The sequence below is a fragment of the Centropristis striata genome, chromosome 15 (assembly GCF_030273125.1).
Source record: "Centropristis striata isolate RG_2023a ecotype Rhode Island chromosome 15, C.striata_1.0, whole genome shotgun sequence".
NCBI classification, from domain to species: Eukaryota; Metazoa; Chordata; class Actinopteri; order Perciformes; family Serranidae; genus Centropristis; species Centropristis striata.
In genome coordinates this window covers 9,210,296-9,229,874 of record NC_081531.1, presented here as the reverse complement: position 1 = coordinate 9,229,874, position 19,579 = coordinate 9,210,296, and the positions used below count along the sequence as shown (strand labels likewise).

Genomic DNA, 19,579 nt, shown 5'->3' with positions numbered 1-19,579 from the left:
CTAATTGACTGTTTTTACTGTTTTAAATTGTGTCTTGCTGTTTTTAATGTGTATGTAAAGCACTTTGAATTACCTTGTGTTGAATTGAATTGTGCTATACAAATAAACTTGCCTTGCCTTGCCATTCATCCATCCATTTATCTGGGGCCAGGTTGCTGGGGCAGCCACAGCGTCCAGCTCCACCTGGGGGACCCCGAGGAGTTCCCAGGCCATGCGACAGATATAATCCCTCCAGTGTATTCCGGGTCTTCTCCGGGGCCTCCTACCAGGAAGTGCCTGGATCACCTCTAATAGGAGGCTCCCGGGAGCCATTCGTACCAGATGCCCTAACAACCTTAGCTAGCTCCTTTCGACGCGAAGGAGCAGCAGCTCTACTCCGAGCTCCCTCTGGATGTCTGAACCTCTCACACTATCTCTAAGGCTGAGCCCAGCCACCCTACGGAGGACGCTAATTTCAGCCGCTTGTATCTGCGATCTCATTCTTTCTGTCACTACCCAAAGCTCATGACCATAGGTGAGGGTTTGGGACATAGAGTCGTGGAAAAAATGATTAGACCACCCTTGTTTTCCTCAATTTCTTGTTCATTTTAATGCCTGGTACAAGTAAAGGTACATTTGTTTGGACAAATATAATGATAACAACAAAAATAGCCCATAAGAGTTTAAATTAAGAGCTGATATCTAGACAGTTTCCATGGTTTTCTTGATAATGATTTTGGTTATTATCAAGAAAAGGGTGCTCTAATATTTTTTCCATGACTGTAGATGAACCGGTAAATTGAGAGCTTTACCTTCTGACTCAGCTTCTTCTTCACCACAACAATCCGGTACAACGCCTGAATCACTGCTGCACCAAACCGTTCTTCTCACTCTCCGTTCTACCCTCACAACAAGACCCCGAGATACTTGAACTCCTTCACATGAGGCAGTACCTTTCTCCCAGCCAGAGGGGGCAGTCCACTGTTTTCCGGCAGAGAAACCACAGCCTCAGACTTGGAGGTGCTGACTCTCATCCCTACCGCTTCACATGTTTTCAAAATTTCAAGGCCACTCTAGTGGGGCACCTCATCATGCTTTCCTCATAATGTTTTCTCATTTTAAGGGCACCCTTAAAATTTTCTTCACTAGAAAGACACCCCAGCAGGCACTGCATCATCTTTTCTCTATTGTAAGTTAACCATAGAGGATCACCCTTCTCCCAGACATAGAGAGTCTTTCAGGTGAAGAAAACGAGATACAGTTCACTCATAAATAAGTATTTATGAGTGCACTGTATCTCGTTTTATTCACTGGAAAGACTCTGAATACTTGTTTTTCATGTTTTACCTACCGTTGGAGCACCCAAGAGGACACTTTTGCAGCATTCTTTCTTGAACCTGGAGCCCCCCACTGTCCTGTATCCATGTCCACCATTGCCCACATTTGCTTTTTTTAACGTTTGTTTTGATCACATACAAGTGACATTTACCGTGTGCTGGTACTGGCTGTTGTGGCAAGCTATTCATAATTTCACAGATGCAATTTGTAACCGAAAAAGATGAAGAAAATGGTTTTGCCACTGAGGTGCAGATGAGAAGATAGCAAACAGCTAAGACGATGATTACAACTGTGGAGTGGAGGTGGCTTGAACATCCCTGCTGTCTCTTTTAATAAAGTCAAGGAGAGGGAAGGACGCAGGAGATGGACTCACGTTTCCGGAAAATCCACAAGCTTGGTCCTTATCTTGTTGTGCAAAGCCAATATGTACTCGTCAATAAACGGGCACTGCAGGTGGAGAAGAGTAAAGGTAGTGAGAAAAAGAGATAGATACATTGAATTACTTCTGTGCCAGAGAAACTCTCTAGTAGCATTTATTAAAATAAATGATGCCACTAGAAAGCTGTTGTATCAAACATAAAATACAAGTGTTGCTACTGAGGTGCCACTGGGTGCTGTTAACAAGCATGGGTGTCTGTGAAATGAACACTTTTCCCAGCCTTTACTGCTACCTTTTGTTGACCAGATGACACAATGTGCAGACTTGCCTTTCCAAAGACGAAACAGTAGAGAGTAACTCCCATGGCCCACACGTCCAGCGCCTTAAAGAAAAAAGACATTAAATGTGACATAACAGACTGCAAAACATACATTTAGAAACACGCTTCAGCGATCCAAACACCTACTTGCACAAACAAACACAGTGACGTAAAAAATGCAAACTGCCTGCAGTGATTTATGAGACATTTTGAGGTAATTTTTTGGGGGGACGAGCATCGGCAGATCCCTTGGAGATGGATTTGTGTGATCAGGTAACAGAGGCGCTGCAGCTATCCGTCAGGCTCTTTGTCCTCTCTCTCTGTCTGGGTGAATAACTCTCACAGGAATCCATTTCTATCCCTTGATAGATATGGGATGATAAAACTAGCCCTCTGAACCTACATAATCTATCACAATGCCACAGACATGAGTTATCAGACACGCTGCTGTATGACTAACATGTAATGGCCCTGATGTGCCACTGGGAATGACAAGTGAGAGGGTATTAGTGATAGACGAGCGTCAGATATTAAATATTTCACTGCCGATTTACTACAAAATCACAAAAGTTGCTGCATAAGGGGCGCAAAAGCTCTCTGGAGAAGCTTGAATGAATCCACATCATCAGGACTAAAAGACTAATCAGACAGAAAGTGGACAAAAGGACTGCATATATTTCTACAAGCACTCCGAAATCGTTTCTGTCTGCAATCAAATGTTGTAATCTAGCCCCTCTTTTGTAGACACGCAATATCTTTCCTTGTGAAAAATCAATCAGTGTGCCATTGGTGATAAGCACTAGAGGAAGCAACATGACCTGTACCTATGGAAAGCCTCTTAACATTTAATCAAAGCACACTCCTTACTGTAATGACATTTGAGATGTCCATAATAGCATTTCTCATGGTCAGAATTAAAGATATCCACAATAATATTTTACTAGTAGAAAATGTTTTAGTCAAAACTAAATTTAATTATGTGGTTAAGTCATTTTAAATGGCGGTTTTAACATTTAACAGCTAGACTGGATATGTACACTGACCAGCCACTTTATTAGGTACACCAGTACAATGTAATGCAACAGCTCTGTAATTAATTCTAAAATTACAAAGATTGTTGTTTTTCAGGTTTGGTTGACTGTCAGAGAGGTAATATTTCTACTTTATGTTTATTATGAAGGTCACAGTGGGTGGTGGTGGTTGTCTCTCTTAATATAATACACTCCAGTTCAAAACTACTGAAAACTAAAACATCTAAAATAAAGATATATTTGAATTAATAACTCTGTGACAGTGCCAATAAATCAACACAGAACATTATTAAACATTAGAAATAGTGAACTATGTAATAGTGAACAATAGCCTTCCTGTTTGTATTCAAACAAAATTAAGAGAAGGAAATTATAATTTAAGAAGGTTGTTTATATTTGAAACATGTAAAGTGAGAACGAATATAAAATACTATGGAATGGACTCAAAGTGTGTTAACAATAAAAAAAATTATAGTAGAAAATGTCAAAACAACTTTTAATTATGTGGTTAAGTCATTTTAAATGGTGGTTGTAACATTTAACAGCCAGACTGGATATTTGCACTGACCAGCCACTTTATTAGGTACACCAGTACTATCTAATACAATGTAATACAACAGCTCTGCCATTAATTCTGAAGGTTTTCAGGTTTGGTTGACCGTCAGAAAGGTAATATTTCTACTTTATGTTTATTATGAAGGTCACAAAACTATATCTAAAATAAAGGTATAGTTGAATTAATTACTCTGTGACAGTGCCAATCGATCAACACAGAACATTATTAAACATTAGAAATAGTCTTTCCTGTAGTGAACAACAGTCTTCCTGTTTGTATTCAAACAAAATTAGGAGAAGGAAATTATAATTCAAGAGGGTTATATGTGAAACATGTAAAATGAGAACTAATATCAAATACAGACGTTTCAGTTTTGGGGGTTTAACTGTGGAATGGACTACGAAGAACTTTAAAAAATAATTAATGATTATATTGATTGATTAATTTAAATGTATGACAATGATTATTAATTAGACTATCATGTAGATGTAGATGCTGATATTCTGGGGTTTTCCTTGGATGATACAGGATAGTCAAAATAAGCCATGTGCTTCAGCCTAATCCTTTAATTTTTATTTTAATATATGATAAAAGTGTGAAATTTGATTATCAAGATGTACAGTATACAGCTGAAAACGAAGATAAATTATTAATTCATTTTTTATATATTTTAATAGATTCCCACTAGGATAACCTCCCATTTCAGATATCTACAGTCTAATTGGTACTACATAATTTATATAAGGGGTGGGAATCACTAGAGGCCCCATGATACAATATTATTACCATACTTATTTGACAAGACAATATTAATGCTATTTTAAACATTTAAACATTTGATCAATATGCTGTGTATTGTGATAACATATATTGTGATAATATATATTTTGATGGATTCCCTTTTTTCAACTGCATATTATGTCCCCAAAGGTGAACTGACCAGAGTTCAGATCAGCAGTTCAGGATAATGAAGGATGATTATCTTCAGGCGCCATGAGGATATATAAGCTCCCTCTCATCTGCCTTCATTATATCCAGTCTAGTTATTAACTATATACTGTATATATTAACTATAATGTAGGGTGGGGTCTTGGCTGCCGATTAAATCAGTCATTACTTTCACTTGTATTAAAAATCGAAGCTTTATGATTGACTGAAATGCAAATAAAGTGGGTTTATTGTAGAGCCAAGTGGAAATCAATCCGATCGTTATGGAAGAATGGCAGAATATAAACTAGAGGTGGGGGGAAAAATCGATACTATGCGATATTCGCAATATTTTGCGTAGCAATATAATACCGAAAGTATATATATATAAATATATACAGAATATGTATATATATATATATATATATATATATATATATATATACTGTATATATATATCCAAAGTATTGATATTTTCACTTTTAGGAATATACTGAAGTTACTGGTATCATATGAAACTAGAACATCTAAGGAATCTATAGGCACCATGAGTGTCAGGAAATCATGGCGGGAAGTTGTCGAAATAATGCTGAGTGCAAAGCTGCAAAGTTAGGGTTTTTTACATCAACGTATTAGGGCCAAGTATTAAAAAATAAATTAATAAATACGGATCCGCGGCAAGGAAAACACAATTATTCCGACTTTTTTCTCATAAATCTGCAACTTTTTTCTCGCAGATTTGCCACTTTTAATATCGTAAATCGGCCACTTATTTTCTCTAGCAGATTTGCCACTTTAATCTCATAAATTTGCTACTTTTTTCTCAGATTATTACCCCGCTTCCCCGGGTCCATATTTTTTTTTCTTCATACTTGGCCCTAATACGCTGTTGTACTTTTTTATGTTTCATTCAAATCAAATTGAGAGCAGTGAAGCTTAAAGTTGAGGGAAGTTTGATAAAAAGCTGCAGTTGCATGTTTGATATCAGTTCAGTTCAGTTTGACTGAATACTTTGTTGGTCAGTCTGTGGGTTTGACTCCTGAAATAAAAAGACTGAAGTGAGATGAATAGACTGGAAATTTTCTCTTATTTGACAAAACAATTCTTGATTGAATTTAATTTTGTGGACACAAAATGCAGTTAAACAGTCAAATCAAACATATTGTATCGCAAAACTCACCATATAGCAAAAGGTTTAAAATTGCAATAATATCGTATCGTGACTCAAGTTTCGGGATAAAATCGTATCGTGGGGCCTCTGGTGATTCACACCTCTAATACAAACGTGATCATTTGTCCAGCTTGACTGTAAAAGTCGAAACAGTATGATGATGTAGAACATTCCCAAACAATATCAGGTAAGTAACAGCCTGTAACAGCTTGTGATGGTGCAGGTCTCAGCTGTATTACTGGCTTCGTGGTATTAACACCAGCTGGCACACACAGGGGAAAAGACTCACAATGACAATTTGCTCCTTGGATTATCCAGCCGGCAAAGGTCTGAAAGCTCATCTCGCTTTAATGGTTCTCATTTTCATATCATGAGGCTTTAGGCTTAGGCCGACACCTGCAGCTGCTCTAACCACAGGAGTTCAAGCTCAGGCATGCTCGCTGAATGAGTGCATGAATGTAAAGTTAACTCACTTTCCCGCTGAAGCTCTTTCGCGTGTCTGTGAGCGTCTCTGGTGCCATGAAGGCAGGAGTGCCAGCAGTGCTGGACAGCAAAGCATCGTTGCCCTCAAACTGGTTGCTGACCCCGAAGTCTGCGATCTTCACATGGCCGTCGTCCCCCAGGAGCAAGTTAGACGGTTTGATGTCCCGGTGGACGATCTTCTGGTAGTGCACTGAGGAGAAGAGGAAGTCAGATTTTTAGACCTATTATCACATCAAAGCTGCCATGAATCAGTGAAAAAACATCCAGACAATTATCTTAGTCTTAAAACTTTCCAGGAGGTTAAAAAAAATAACAATTTTGAAAAACTAAGGTTTATCCTCTGGGGATGTGTGGTAGGATTTTTACGTCATTTCTTCCCAATCATGTTACTCTGTAAGCTAATAATATCCACAACAACTTTAATTAAAACTGGGCCATTTGTTTTTTAACCCTCCTGTTATGTTCAAATTGACCCATTTCAAAGTTTAAAAATCTAAAAAAAATAGCTAAAGTATTTTTTCGGGATTGAAACTTCTTCTGCATGGCTTAATAACATATAAAATGAAAATGGTTCTTTTCACATATTTGCATGTTCATATTATATAGATACTGTTCAATGGTCAGTCTGACCCTGAACAGAAGAGGTGACTTAATTTATCAACTCAATCCATAAAAGAAAAAAAAAACAAAATGTAAAATAAAATTTAAAATAATTCAATCTCATGTTTTTAACATGCATTTTTCATGAAAAACGAGTGAATTATCCTCATCGAACCTGATCTGTGAGAGGTAAAGAACACTAAACACTAAATATTGATTGAAATGGTCAGTAATGGAGTTATTGATGAAATATAATCAATGTTTATGGGATTTTTTGGTTTCTGACACTTTTGGATAATTGAACATGCCCGGGGTCAAATTGACACACAAACATTATTGCTTCTCCTGAGAAACAAACATAACAGGAGAGTTAACACCTTGTCATAATGTGAGATGGTGCCAGGAAACAACAGTAAGGAATCATGTGGGGAACATGAATATCTACAGCAAATGGTGAGGTTCAATTTGGCTTCAGTTATGATGTTAAAATATCTCACAAGAAACTATCTAAGAAATCATCTAGGGTTGGATCCATCTAGTATCTAGTACATTTATTTTGAATATGTACATATATACTATAAAATGTTTAGTGTTATTCATAAACAATGCAGGGTGTCCACTATATTAATTTAGTGTTAAAGTAAATTATGCCCACCGCTGCTTCAGAAGGGGATTGTTTTGTTGTTTTTTGCATGCATTTACTAAGCGTTACGGTAAGAACCCGCCTTCAAAATAAAAGCAAACACATGTAGCTTTCAAAATAAGAGCACATGGATGTGTCAGCAGAGTCCACCACAGAATTTACAAGAAGACTGTCAAAATACGATGTCATAAAAACCCCCAGAACAACCATTATTGTCCTTGACAACAATTCATTAAAATATGCAACAATTAAGCTGGAATAGTGGCATTAGAATGTGTATCATAGTCTCAGAAAATCCTATGGGAAACACTGGTTCTACAGCTTGTTTTGCTTGTTATGTTCTACATAATTTTATTTACTTTCTAAGTTGCTGATTGATATTTACATGAGCACACCATCCTGGGGACAAACAACCGTTTACCCCCGCTGCTGAAAAAATCCTAGAGGAAACACTTCAATATATATGTGGCAAAAATCATGATTAGACCCAAAAATGAGATGAACAGTGTGAACCTAAGTTGATCTAAGGCTGAAAGTTAAGTAGATCCTCTCAGCCTGAACACTTCCAGCAGCTGTTTGGAGCTAAGCTCTGGACACTTCACTGATTGGATGAGTGCTGGTGTTCTTGTCTGAGGGGGTCTTATTAAAACATGCAGCACTTGACTTATTAGAAGGCGAGACAATTAAATATCACTAGCAGCATTAGTAATACTCAAATTAAACACACAGTCTCAATGACCTACCAGAAGTACTATTGACATGTACAATTTAGGTTTTCTTTTTAACCCAAGTGTCCTATTCGATAAACAGACTACTTTAGGGGCTTACTATGGAGCCTTTAACTGTTCAATATTAAATAAATGAAGAAGTAATCATTTTAATTAAAAAAAATGAATTGAAATGAAATGAAACAATGATTTGTGAAACAATTTAAGTAATTATTAAAACCCAGCTCGTTATTATAAAATGTTCTAATTCTTATTTATTGGAAATTATAATGTAAAAATACCCTTTTAATTGCAACTTTCACACTTTAAATTCATAATGTCACATTGTATATTATTTTTCATCATGTCTCTTATTATGAATCTGGCAAACCCCTCTCAGCCAATCACATGCCTCCTGCTTTCAAATTTAGTACATAAGCACATTAGTTAATGTAATGCTTGAATTTCCCTTGGGATATATAAAGTATGTATGTATATCTATCCATCCATCCATCCATCCATCCATCCATCCATCCATCCATCCATCCATCCATCTATCCATCTATCCATCTATCTATCTATCTATCTATCCATCTATCCATCTATTCATCCAGCCATCCAGTTGCATTCCAAACCACATACCTCTTATAAAAATGTTTGCACATACTGCAGCTGCCCATACAAAATATGTACTGTTGCATGCAGCGTGCATACAACTGAAACATACGTCTCCATCATAACACTGGGGCTTGAACTTTGACCATCTCGCTCATTTGTATGCTGCACAAAGGATTTTAGCCAGAAAAGTATCCCAATGCCAGAAGAGGCTTTACGATCCCGTTGAGAAAAATCACATTTAGCCAGACCGTTTTCTCCTTCAGAGCATCACATCAGTGGAATACAGTCCCACAGTCCTCATCATATCACCTATTAAAAGTTAATACAAAGGAATGGCTTGTTGTTTCCCAAAGATGAGAGCAGTGATTATTATTATTTTATCTGTATGAGATGATGAACTTTGTGTTCTTTTAAGGCCATATTTTGTTTTCTTTTAAATGTTGCACAATGTTATATCTGTTGTTTTTACTTATCCTGAAAAGCCTATTATCATCTGGCAGAAGGACTACCGATGAAAATTAACTCGGATGCATTTACATTGTGAAGAAAAGTTGATTAATGGAGGCTCCCTTTACAAATAAAGAATTGATAAGAAATAAGATATGGAATAAAACTTTTGAAAAGGGGCATTTTGACATTAGAATATATATTATTAAACAAATTCCTTCATGCTGTGTGAAACCACGGTAATAAAGAAATAATTGATAAAATATAATTTTATAATGACATAATTACATATATATAACACAAATTGTTGGTAAATGTATATATTTTCGACAATAAATTAATATATCAGTTTGTAGTCAAGACTATATTTCAGTATAGGCTACTCCAATCAATGGGTTGTATTTAAAAAAAAAAAAGAGAGAATAAGCAATACAAGCCAAGTGGTGTATACAGGTGCATCTCAATAAATTAGAATATCATAGAAAGTTTATTTATGTCAGTAATTCAATTAAAAAAGTGGAAATAACACATTATATAGATCCATTACACACAGAATGAAACATGTTATGTCTTCATTTATATAATTTCTTCTAATTATAATGATTATGGCTTACATTTAATAAAGACCTAAAATCCATTCATAATGTCCATCTATATGACTCAATATTTGGTTGGGGCTATTGGACTCGAACTACACTGTAATAAAAGAAAAACAATAGCTACTCAATACAATTGAGGCAACAGATTGCACGCAATATTATTAATTAAATCTAACTACGTTACAAGTTGAGTTAATAACAACTTAACAGGAAGTGCCTGTCAATTAAAAACGGACTAATTCTACTGTGTTGGATTAATTCGAAATTCTCTTGATTTAGAATTACATACACATAAAGATTATATTTAATGTGATCAAAATAAGTAGATTCTATCTCAAACATTTTAAGTTACTTAAACAACTGCCTCAAAATCAAGGACGCATTTATATTTAATACATTTTTATCAAATATATTAAGTGAAATCAAATGACTACAGAATCATTTATTACAGTGTACTGGAAATAGACTTTTCCATCATATCCTAATTTATTGAGATGCACCTGTAGTGTTAATAGCTTTTCAACCAGTGAAACCTGGATCATCTGGAAATGTCTCTGAAAAATACCAGAAGTGTATATATCCTTCACTTGTACTTTTGTCTAAAATGAACACATGAATGGCATCATGTTTGTTTCTATGAGTGTCTGAAAGCTTATTTTCAAGATGGACCTCACAGCTGAGAGAGCAGCATTGATCCCTAATCATTAGGCTCATCGCCCGGTGAAATGGATCCAGTACAGCAAATGAGGACAGAGCTTTCACTGAACACTGGCTCAATACTGATGAGGTGGACAGCACATATCTACAGCCAGACCCCAGGGCCATGGGAATACAGGGTCAAGAACACTTTGTTCTTTAACAAAAAAAGAAAAGAAAAGGAAAAGCCACCATATCATTTATTTTATAAGAGACGTGAAAGAGCACAGTGTTAGTAGAAATATGAAACAGTGGTTCAAATACTTCAGCTTTTACACTGTGAGTATCATAATGGGTGAGAATAAAAATGGATATCTTTAGAAATGTAATATCCAATGCTCTCCTGGCCACTAGAAACATCCCAAAAAAGGCATGTAGTTCTGTAAGTGGGAGCAGGAAACCAGAGAATTAATCACTTCAACACTAAACAGATTTGGCGTTGTTCTGTGTTAGATCTGGTTTATCTCTGTTTACATCTGATCACAATAGATCTATATTAAGCCTTCTGTATTTTTTCTATATTATGTATGTCATATACCACTTATACTATACTGTGTATATCTCTGCATATACTTAAATATATTTATTCATTGATGTTCATACTACATGCAACAACTTATTTAACTTATCTAACATGCTAAAATATATTTCCTCCAATGTGCAATATCTGTAAAATGCAAAGTACTTTCAGAAAAACAAGCACAAAAAATACATACATATATTAATAATAAATGCCAAATAGCAGAAATGTATGTACATAATGTGTAAAGAATGTATGTATGTCTTATTTTTTCTGTTCTTTATTCTGTTTTCTACAGTCATAGAAAAAATTATTAGACCATTGTTTTCTTCAATTTCTTGTTCATTTTAATTCCTGGTACAACTAAAGGTACCAGGCCATTTTCCGCGGTTTTCTTGATAATAAAAAATAAAATCATTACCAAGAAAACAATGGAAAATGGCTAGATATTAGCTCTTAAATTAAACTCTTATCAGCTATGTTTGTTGTTATCATTATATTTGTCCAAACAAATGTACCTTTAGTTGTACCAGGCACTAAAATGAACAACACATTGAAGAAAACAAGGGTGGCCTAATAATGTTTCCATGCCTGTATGTATATAATGTGTATATAATGTGTATATGTCTTATTTTTTATATTCTTTATTCTGTTTTCTATATCTAGGTGTCCGATCTTGAGCTGCTGTGACCATTACATTTCCCCACTGTGGCATAAATAAAGTCATATCTTATTTTAGATACTCACAGTACTCTATGCCCAGGATGATGTCTCTGAAGTACAGCCTGGCCTGCTCTTCTGACAAAGGACTGTCTGAGGGAACCTCCATCACTGGGCTACAAGTCCACACAGACAGGCAGGCAGGCAGGGAGAAACAAACACACAGACAGCCAGGCAGATAATCCACAGATTATGTATCGCTTGTTTCTATCATTAGCACAGCAATTTGATGCCAAAAGTGAAGATATTCAAATACAAATACACATCTAAGCAGACATGAACATCCTGATCAAACATCACTGATACACTGAATACATCACTAATTCACTAATCTAAACAGCCTCTAGAAAGACAGATAATATTAATATTCATGTTTTATGGCACCGTACTGTGGTTCCAGGGTTTAATTGTGCTTATAAAGGGAATTATATTTTTACTATCCCCGCAGTAACTGCACTTTTATTCATTTATATGAACACAAGGGATTCTTGTTTAAAGCAGAGATCAACTGATCTAATCTGATGCCATTAACAGCTTGTGTTGAACAATCTGGATCCGTTCCAACAAAACTGTTTTTATGAGTCGGTTGTTTCAAAAGATGAAATATTCATTACAACCCCGTGGTCCCAACAGGGGCTGATATTTTCTTTCATTCTTTAGTTCTTACAGTAATTTTTGTATCCTGAGGCATTCAAAAATGTAAAAGGTAGTGTACTGGCAAATATTTTAGGGCTGCCAGTTCACTATCATTTTCAGGAGGATTAATAAGCACTATATAAGCATTTAATAATTGTTTTTAACACACATATTAAGCAGATATAAGGACATCTTTCATGATTATTAATGTGTTATGGATGTCACAAACACACATCTGCAAACTTTAACAGCAGACTGACTAACATTTTAAAACAGAAAGAAAGAAAACAGAAGCCAAACAGGCACCTTCACTGCTTATAAGGGAAATAAAAATATGCTTATATTTTTTACTATAATTTTATAACACGCAATGAAGCATTGGTTGAAATTCAGAATGGTTTTGAATGTCCTGAACAGGTTTAACTAACTTTATTAACTTTACTTATTTTAATGGTTTTAAGTTGCCATTGTCAATGTACACATTTATTAGTAAATTCATTCAAAATGTTTAACTTATTTTATATCATATCAAACTGAATATCTTCAAGTTTTGGACGAACAAAACAAGATATTTAAAGACATCCTAAGAGAAACTGGGACAGACATTTTCATCATAGATCAAGAAACAAATAATGGATTAATCAAGAAAATAATCGGCAGATTAATCGATAATGACAATAATCATCAGTTGTAGCCCTACAAATATAAGCACTGAAGTTAGACGCAGTAGAACGAGTTGCATATATTCTGCCTTACAAAGCCTAACTTCAGTAACTACGCAAAGAGTAAAACTGAGAAAAACTGCTTCAAAGTTTTTAACGTTTTTTTTAAACAGACCGGCCAAATGGTTATAGGTAGTGATATTTGACCTATGACCCCCAAAAATGTAGTTACTGGTTATGCATTGCTGTAAAATGTTTTGCCAGATGGTTATAGGTAGTGATATTTGACCTATGACCCCCAAAAATGTAGTTACTGGTTATGCATTGCTGTAAAATGTTTTAATAGTAATGCAAAAACAGTGTAGTAATTACAATGTTGTTGTCTTCTTTTAGCTTTTATATTTTGTTTTCAGTGAATAAACATTTTCAAAAGGATTCTGTTAAGTGTTTTTAAAAGTGTTTAACAACTCTATTCAAAGATTTGTGTATTATAGACTTAATATTATAAAGAAATGTTGTATTTTAGTCTTAATATAATTTGATCTCACTTTAATTTATCTAGACAATAATTTCCCTAACAAACAAACTTAATAATAATTATAATATAATAATCATTTCTATGTATTCACTATTCAACACAATGAAGAAATACAAGGCTACACTGTATCACAGCCAAAGGAGTCTGCTTTGGTTTGGTGTTTAGATTCATAAATATATCCAAAGCAGACAGTTTTGAGTTGGATTATATAGTAACTGCGATTTTTATATTATTAATTCTCTGAAATACAGAAAATTGAAATCTAAAACTTAATCACAATATAAAACAGATATCAAGGAGATCATTTTTAACTCAAATCAATGACCAAAAATGTAGTTACTGTAGTTAGGCTTTGTAGGGCAGTATAGTAATTAGAGGTAGACCGATATATCGGGCCGATATTTGCATATTTTACTTGTATCGGCATTGGCCGATACGTGCGTGCGTTCGCAGATCAATTAGCCCATTTGACTGAGCCAACACCAGGCAAGGCTCGGTGCAACATCTCCATTCTCTGGTGAGCTGCTGCTGATACCAGAAAAAAGAAAAACACATCAAATATGTGGATCATCTGAGGCGCCTCCACCTCCAGGCTGATAACAGCATACACATTGTTTGCTATCCAACTGTTAATATGTTTTGTTTGTTTTGTTAATAAATGTTTCTTTTTTTGCTCAAATTGAGACTTGTGTAACATTTGTTATCATTGTGTCATTTTTATCATGTAAATGGAGGGAGAAAAGGCAATATCGGCCCAAATAAATCAGCAGCATATATCGGGGATCGGTTAAGACTGATGTCAAAATAATCGGCATTGGCATCGGCCTTAAAAAACCCGTATAGATATAGTAACAGAACAAATAGTACAAAAAGCAGCAGCAGCAGCAGCATCTCACGTGTGAAAGACGGAGTATAAAAACAGTTATTCTTGTTCTGATTAGTGGGAGCTCTATTAATCAGCTCTGTTGTCTGTCATCTTCCTCCGAGGGAAACAAGAGAGCAATCGCTTTCTCTCATTATGAGAACAAATAGAACAAAGGTATACATAACTTATTAATGCACAAATGTGAAATGATACCAGCTGCCCCCTCCCACCTCCATTCTCCGAGAATAACAAAAGGTCGCGGATCATTAGATCATCACGATTTTTTTATGTGGTGTAGGAAGGAACAGCTCGTGCATCAGGATGTGAAACATTTACACGGATTACTGCCACTGGTAATAACTGTGAAAACCTAAGAACATTATGATTCCCTTTGAAGATGAGATGTAGCAAACACCCGCACCGTGTCAGCTTGGAGTAATGAAGGAGAGAACAGTGCAGGGACGGAGGGATGGATGAAGAAATGAGGAGACGAAGGCTTAAATTATTATTATTTTTTTAAAAAGGACGTGTTTTCTACTCACCCTTTACGCATCAGCTCAAACACTGTCAGAAAAAAAAGGGATGAGAAGGAAATAGGAACATGTAAGACCAAACAATGTACTAATAGAGCTGAGTTTGACCTCCTCTGTCATTAAAGCAGCAGCATCACATGAATGTGTCACATTAAGCACATGGAGAGTTTGACGTGTCTCACTAATAAGGGCACCCTAAGTGTGACCTGGCACTGCTGATGGAAGGCTTCTGCATAATGTGTGAGCCCTGAGGTGGCGTGGAAGGAAGCAAGAAGTGATCTGAATTATGAATAAGTTATATGAACACTTGTTGGGCGGCATATGTGCCGAGTGCCAAAGGCTGACAGAGGGCGAAAATGGAGCGAGAGACTTGGACGGAAATAAAAATATGGTGTGCGTACCCATGTGAAGGTTGTCCTCGGCTGGATCATCAAGCACCTGAAACATAAACACAATCAGCATGAATAGAGTCTTTCCACTTGAAAAGCCCAAGGTACAGGTGGGTGTGAAAAATAAAAACTATCTGGACGATTTAAAAAGCTGACAGCATTCAGAACCAAAGTCTTTTCTTCCTCGCCAAGGACTCAGCAGCGCTAGAAGAGATAAATGTGATGATGGAGCCTTGGAAAAACGTTTCTAAATGACCTTTTGCCTTTTTCTTTGTTCTCATATGAAAACTGCATGTACTTCTCAACAGTAAAGACAAAGGTGGGAGCTGTAATTTATACACAGGCTTTGCACGTTTGTGAAAATTCACAGCTCAGTCTGCAGGTGATGGCTGGGGCTAAGGGAGCTTTAGGGTCCTGTTCAATGTGTACAGCTTTCTCCATTTAGGAACACTAGCTGGCTTTAAACACAGATTTTAACACAAAACGAGTTTCAAGGCAAAAGAGGGGCTCCACCTCATTTATGCATCAGTCTGTATAAAAGGTCTTGGGGAGTCCTGCTGCATGTTTGATAAAAGTTACACAAAGCTCTTAGAGTTCACCAGACCTCTGTAGCTCCTTATCTCGGTTCTCGGCTAGCAGCTCAAGGCTACATTAGCGGCTACTAGCATAACACAGACTCCACTGAAGAAGTCTGAAGTCATTGTCTAAAAGCTTAATAAATAATAATAAAAATAATAATAATAATAATACATTGGATTTATAAGCGCCTTTCTATCACTCAAAGACACTTTACAATAGTTTAAACAAGACAAAACAGGAAATGAAAACAAAGAAAGAGAAAGCGGTACGGTTACAGAAAAGAATAAAACCAAGAGAAAAAAAAGAAGTGCAGTGCATTCAAACAGAGTAAGCTAATTGGAACAGATGAGTTTTGATTCTGGATTTGAACAATGGGAGAGAGTCTGTGTTTCTGATGTCAGGTGGGAGTGAGTTCCAGAGTTGGTGGACAAAGCGGCAGAAGGCTCTGCTCCCTTTAGTGGTGAGGTGGGCGGAGGGTACAGAGAGGTGGATGGAGGAGAAAGATCAGAGGGAGCAGGAGGAGGTGGCAATGTGGAGGAGATGGGACAGATAAGGAGGGGCGAGGTTGTGGATGGCCTTGAAGGTGTAGAGGAGGATTTTGTAAATGATGCAAGATTTGACCATGAAGCCAGTGGAGCTGCTGGAGGACGGGGTGGGTGTGGTGGTTTAGGTGATGATGCGAGCTGCAGAGTTTAGGACCATTTGAAGTTTATGGAGGAGCTTGTGAGGGAGACCAAAGAGAGGAGAGTTGCAGTAGTCGATGTGGGAGGTGACAAGACTACGGACAAGCAGGGAAGTGGTGTGGGGGTTGAGGGAAGGGTGGAGACGGTTGATGCTGCGGAGGTGGAAATAAACAGACCGGGTGATGTTATTGATGTGAGAGTGGAAAGATAGGGTGCTGTCGAGGATGACACCCAGACTCTTAACCTGGGGGAGGGGGAGACTGAAGAAACTGTCAACTTTGGAGAGAGTGGATTTGTTGCCAACAAGGAGGATTTCAGCTTTGTCATATTAAATCAGAATGGGATAATTTTCTAATCCTTCCTGACTTATATTTTATGAATATACACTTTATCTGCACTTTTTTGGAATCAGGGTTGTACTAAGAGACCCTCTGAGGTGTAAGCTGGCTGTTCATTTTAGCACCTTGTTAACAAAGCTAGCTAGCTAGCTAGCTAGCTAGCAAGCACTAGCTGCTAAATTAGCTCCTCTCCTTTGACCAAATATGGTTACTATGGTCCACAAACCAATGGGTGACATCCACTGGTAGAATATAACTAAGTACATTTACTCAATTATGGTACTTAAGTACAATTTTGTGGTACTTGTACTTTACTTGAGTATTTCCACATTTCTAACTTTTTACTTTGTAGTATTTCGCTACATTTTGGAGGCAAATATTGTACTTCTTACTCCACTACATTTAGCTGCCAGCTTTAGTTACTTTTCAGGTCGAGATTTAACAATAAAAACATGATCAATTTAAAGTGAATATGCATGTTTATCAATTAAATCACATAAAAGTATATTAAATAGTTTAAATTAGCCCTCCAGGACAACAGTAAAATGCTGCTTACATAAATACATCAATGCAAATAATCTAATAATATATTAAGAACAAGCAGTTGTAAGTACTGTACTGAAGTACAATTTTGAGGTACTTGTACCTTATTTGAGTATTTCCATATTATGTAACATTATACTTCTACTCCACTACATTTTAGAGGCTCCACTACATTTAGCTTAAGTTACTTTTCAGGACAAGATTTAACATAGATACATGATAAATTGAATATGATTAAACGTCAGTATATTAAGTAATGAAAATGAGCCTTATAAAAAATGAAAACAGTGCTTACATATATGCATCAATAATAATAAAAATCCAATAATATATTTGGAATATATAAAACAATCTGAGTGGGTCCATTCTGGTAACGAGTACTTTTTATTTTTCATGCTTTAAGTACAGTTTGATGCTGATACTTTTGTACTTTTACTTAAGTAAGTTTCGAACGCAGGAGTTTTACTTGTAGTGGAGTAATTCACAGTGTGGTATTAGTACTTTTACTTAAGTAAGGGACCTGAGTACTTCTTACACCACTGGTGACATCACAATGGGCATGTCTTATATACAGTCTAAGAGAACAAACCTCAATCTCTAACTGAGCTGTCTGTGCTCAAGTTGCATTGTGGGTAATGTAGTCACCATGTTTTGATGAGGAAAAATAACATGGGGCCAAAAAACGTGACATCTCTGATTCTGTAGCATCGATTTTTATCCTTTTCTTAACTATCTTAGTGTTATAGGAGGGGATATTGTTTTTAGAAGAGATATTTTCACAAATTTTAATCTGGATTAACACAAACCAGTTAATGATCCAGAGTTGACCAGGTTCCCACTGGACTAAATGGCCGATGCTTCTGCAGCTCAGCTCTCCCACAAAACCCGAGACACACAGTCTACCTGCAGCATCGCTTCAAACACAACATCCTGGTGAATTTAAATGACCAGAGAGAAGGTAAACATTAGCCAAGGACACGGGGTGGAGGGAAAACAAGGGCAGGAAATTTCCTCTAAAGCAACAGGAAGACTATTTAGTTTAAACAGGACATGAAATATTCAGTAGCTGAATTTTTGCTCAAACTGTCCTATACATTTAAATAAATGTATTTTTTGCTATTTGTTCTAAGTAAAAGCACAAACAGGAAATAAACTATTGTGCGCAAAGTGCAAAGCATTAGTAGCCTTGTAATCCTATTTGAATCTGTTGACTAATGCTGTGCTGAGGAAGCATTAAAAGGGTTCTTGATTTAGAAGGAAAGCATATAAACTGAGCATGCCTTGGCGAGTATGGGGTCTTTTCCCAACAGTCTGTGACAAATGACCATATCACTTTCATCAGTTTTAATCTGTTCCACTTGGCTTTCATGTTTTAAAAGTATATTCCTAATTAGATGGACTGGACTGCAGCTTCACAGGAATCAGTTGGAAACCGGTAATGAATGTGATCCTGACCCACTTAAATGGATGAACAGAGAGAGATGGAGAGGAGGAAAGCAGGTTTTCCCATTGCCCACATACATATGCCCATTATGAGAGTGAGTGTGAGGGCGGACAAAGACGGGAAGAGATGTGTGTCTCAGTGTGTGTGTGTGTGTGTGTGTGTCTTCACTGCTGTGGCGAGCACACAGGAGCAGAAGTACTCGGCTTTTACTTAAAAACTCAAGATTTCTGGCACACTCTACACCCCAGCGAGCCAGACAGCTTTCCTACCGACTGACTCCCTGAGCTTGACTCCCGACCACGACGGCAGTGCCCCCGCCATCTGCCCAAGATTGAAAAACACTCTGATGATATCGCAAAGGGAGCGGCGGGCATCTTGAGTCACGTCTTGAAAATCAGCTATCATCTCTCATAAACAGCCGCCTCTGTAGAAAGTCTATCCGTCTTCAAATTCCCCGACTCAACCCAGGTTTGAGAGCGTTGGCTGTTGTTAGTATTATCATCTATTTACAGGGTGGAGGCTTTGTTTTCACAGAATATATCGCCTAAACATTATAAATGTCCAGTGACAGAAGTGTGATAGATGTGCTGGAGGGTAAATCAATCTTATTTCCCCATCTGTGTCCAGGCAGCACAG

The 19,579-nt window shown here is 36.7% G+C and overlaps 1 protein-coding gene across 2 annotated transcripts in view; it reads right to left on the bottom strand.

Moving 5' to 3' along the window:
- Nucleotides 1-19,579, bottom strand: part of camkk1a (calcium/calmodulin-dependent protein kinase kinase 1, alpha a) — a 93,610-nt gene that overhangs the window by 15,980 nt on the left and 58,051 nt on the right. For both annotated transcript variants that reach the window (XM_059351140.1, XM_059351141.1), the window contains exons 7-12: nucleotides 15,369-15,405; nucleotides 14,977-14,998; nucleotides 11,761-11,849; nucleotides 6,174-6,373; nucleotides 2,025-2,078; nucleotides 1,691-1,764 (exon numbers count right to left, since the gene is read on the bottom strand). In XM_059351140.1, the coding sequence (XP_059207123.1) occupies nucleotides 1,691-1,764; nucleotides 2,025-2,078; nucleotides 6,174-6,373; nucleotides 11,761-11,849; nucleotides 14,977-14,998; nucleotides 15,369-15,405 (476 nt within the window). The remainder of the gene's footprint in view (nucleotides 1-1,690; nucleotides 1,765-2,024; nucleotides 2,079-6,173; nucleotides 6,374-11,760; nucleotides 11,850-14,976; nucleotides 14,999-15,368; nucleotides 15,406-19,579) is intronic.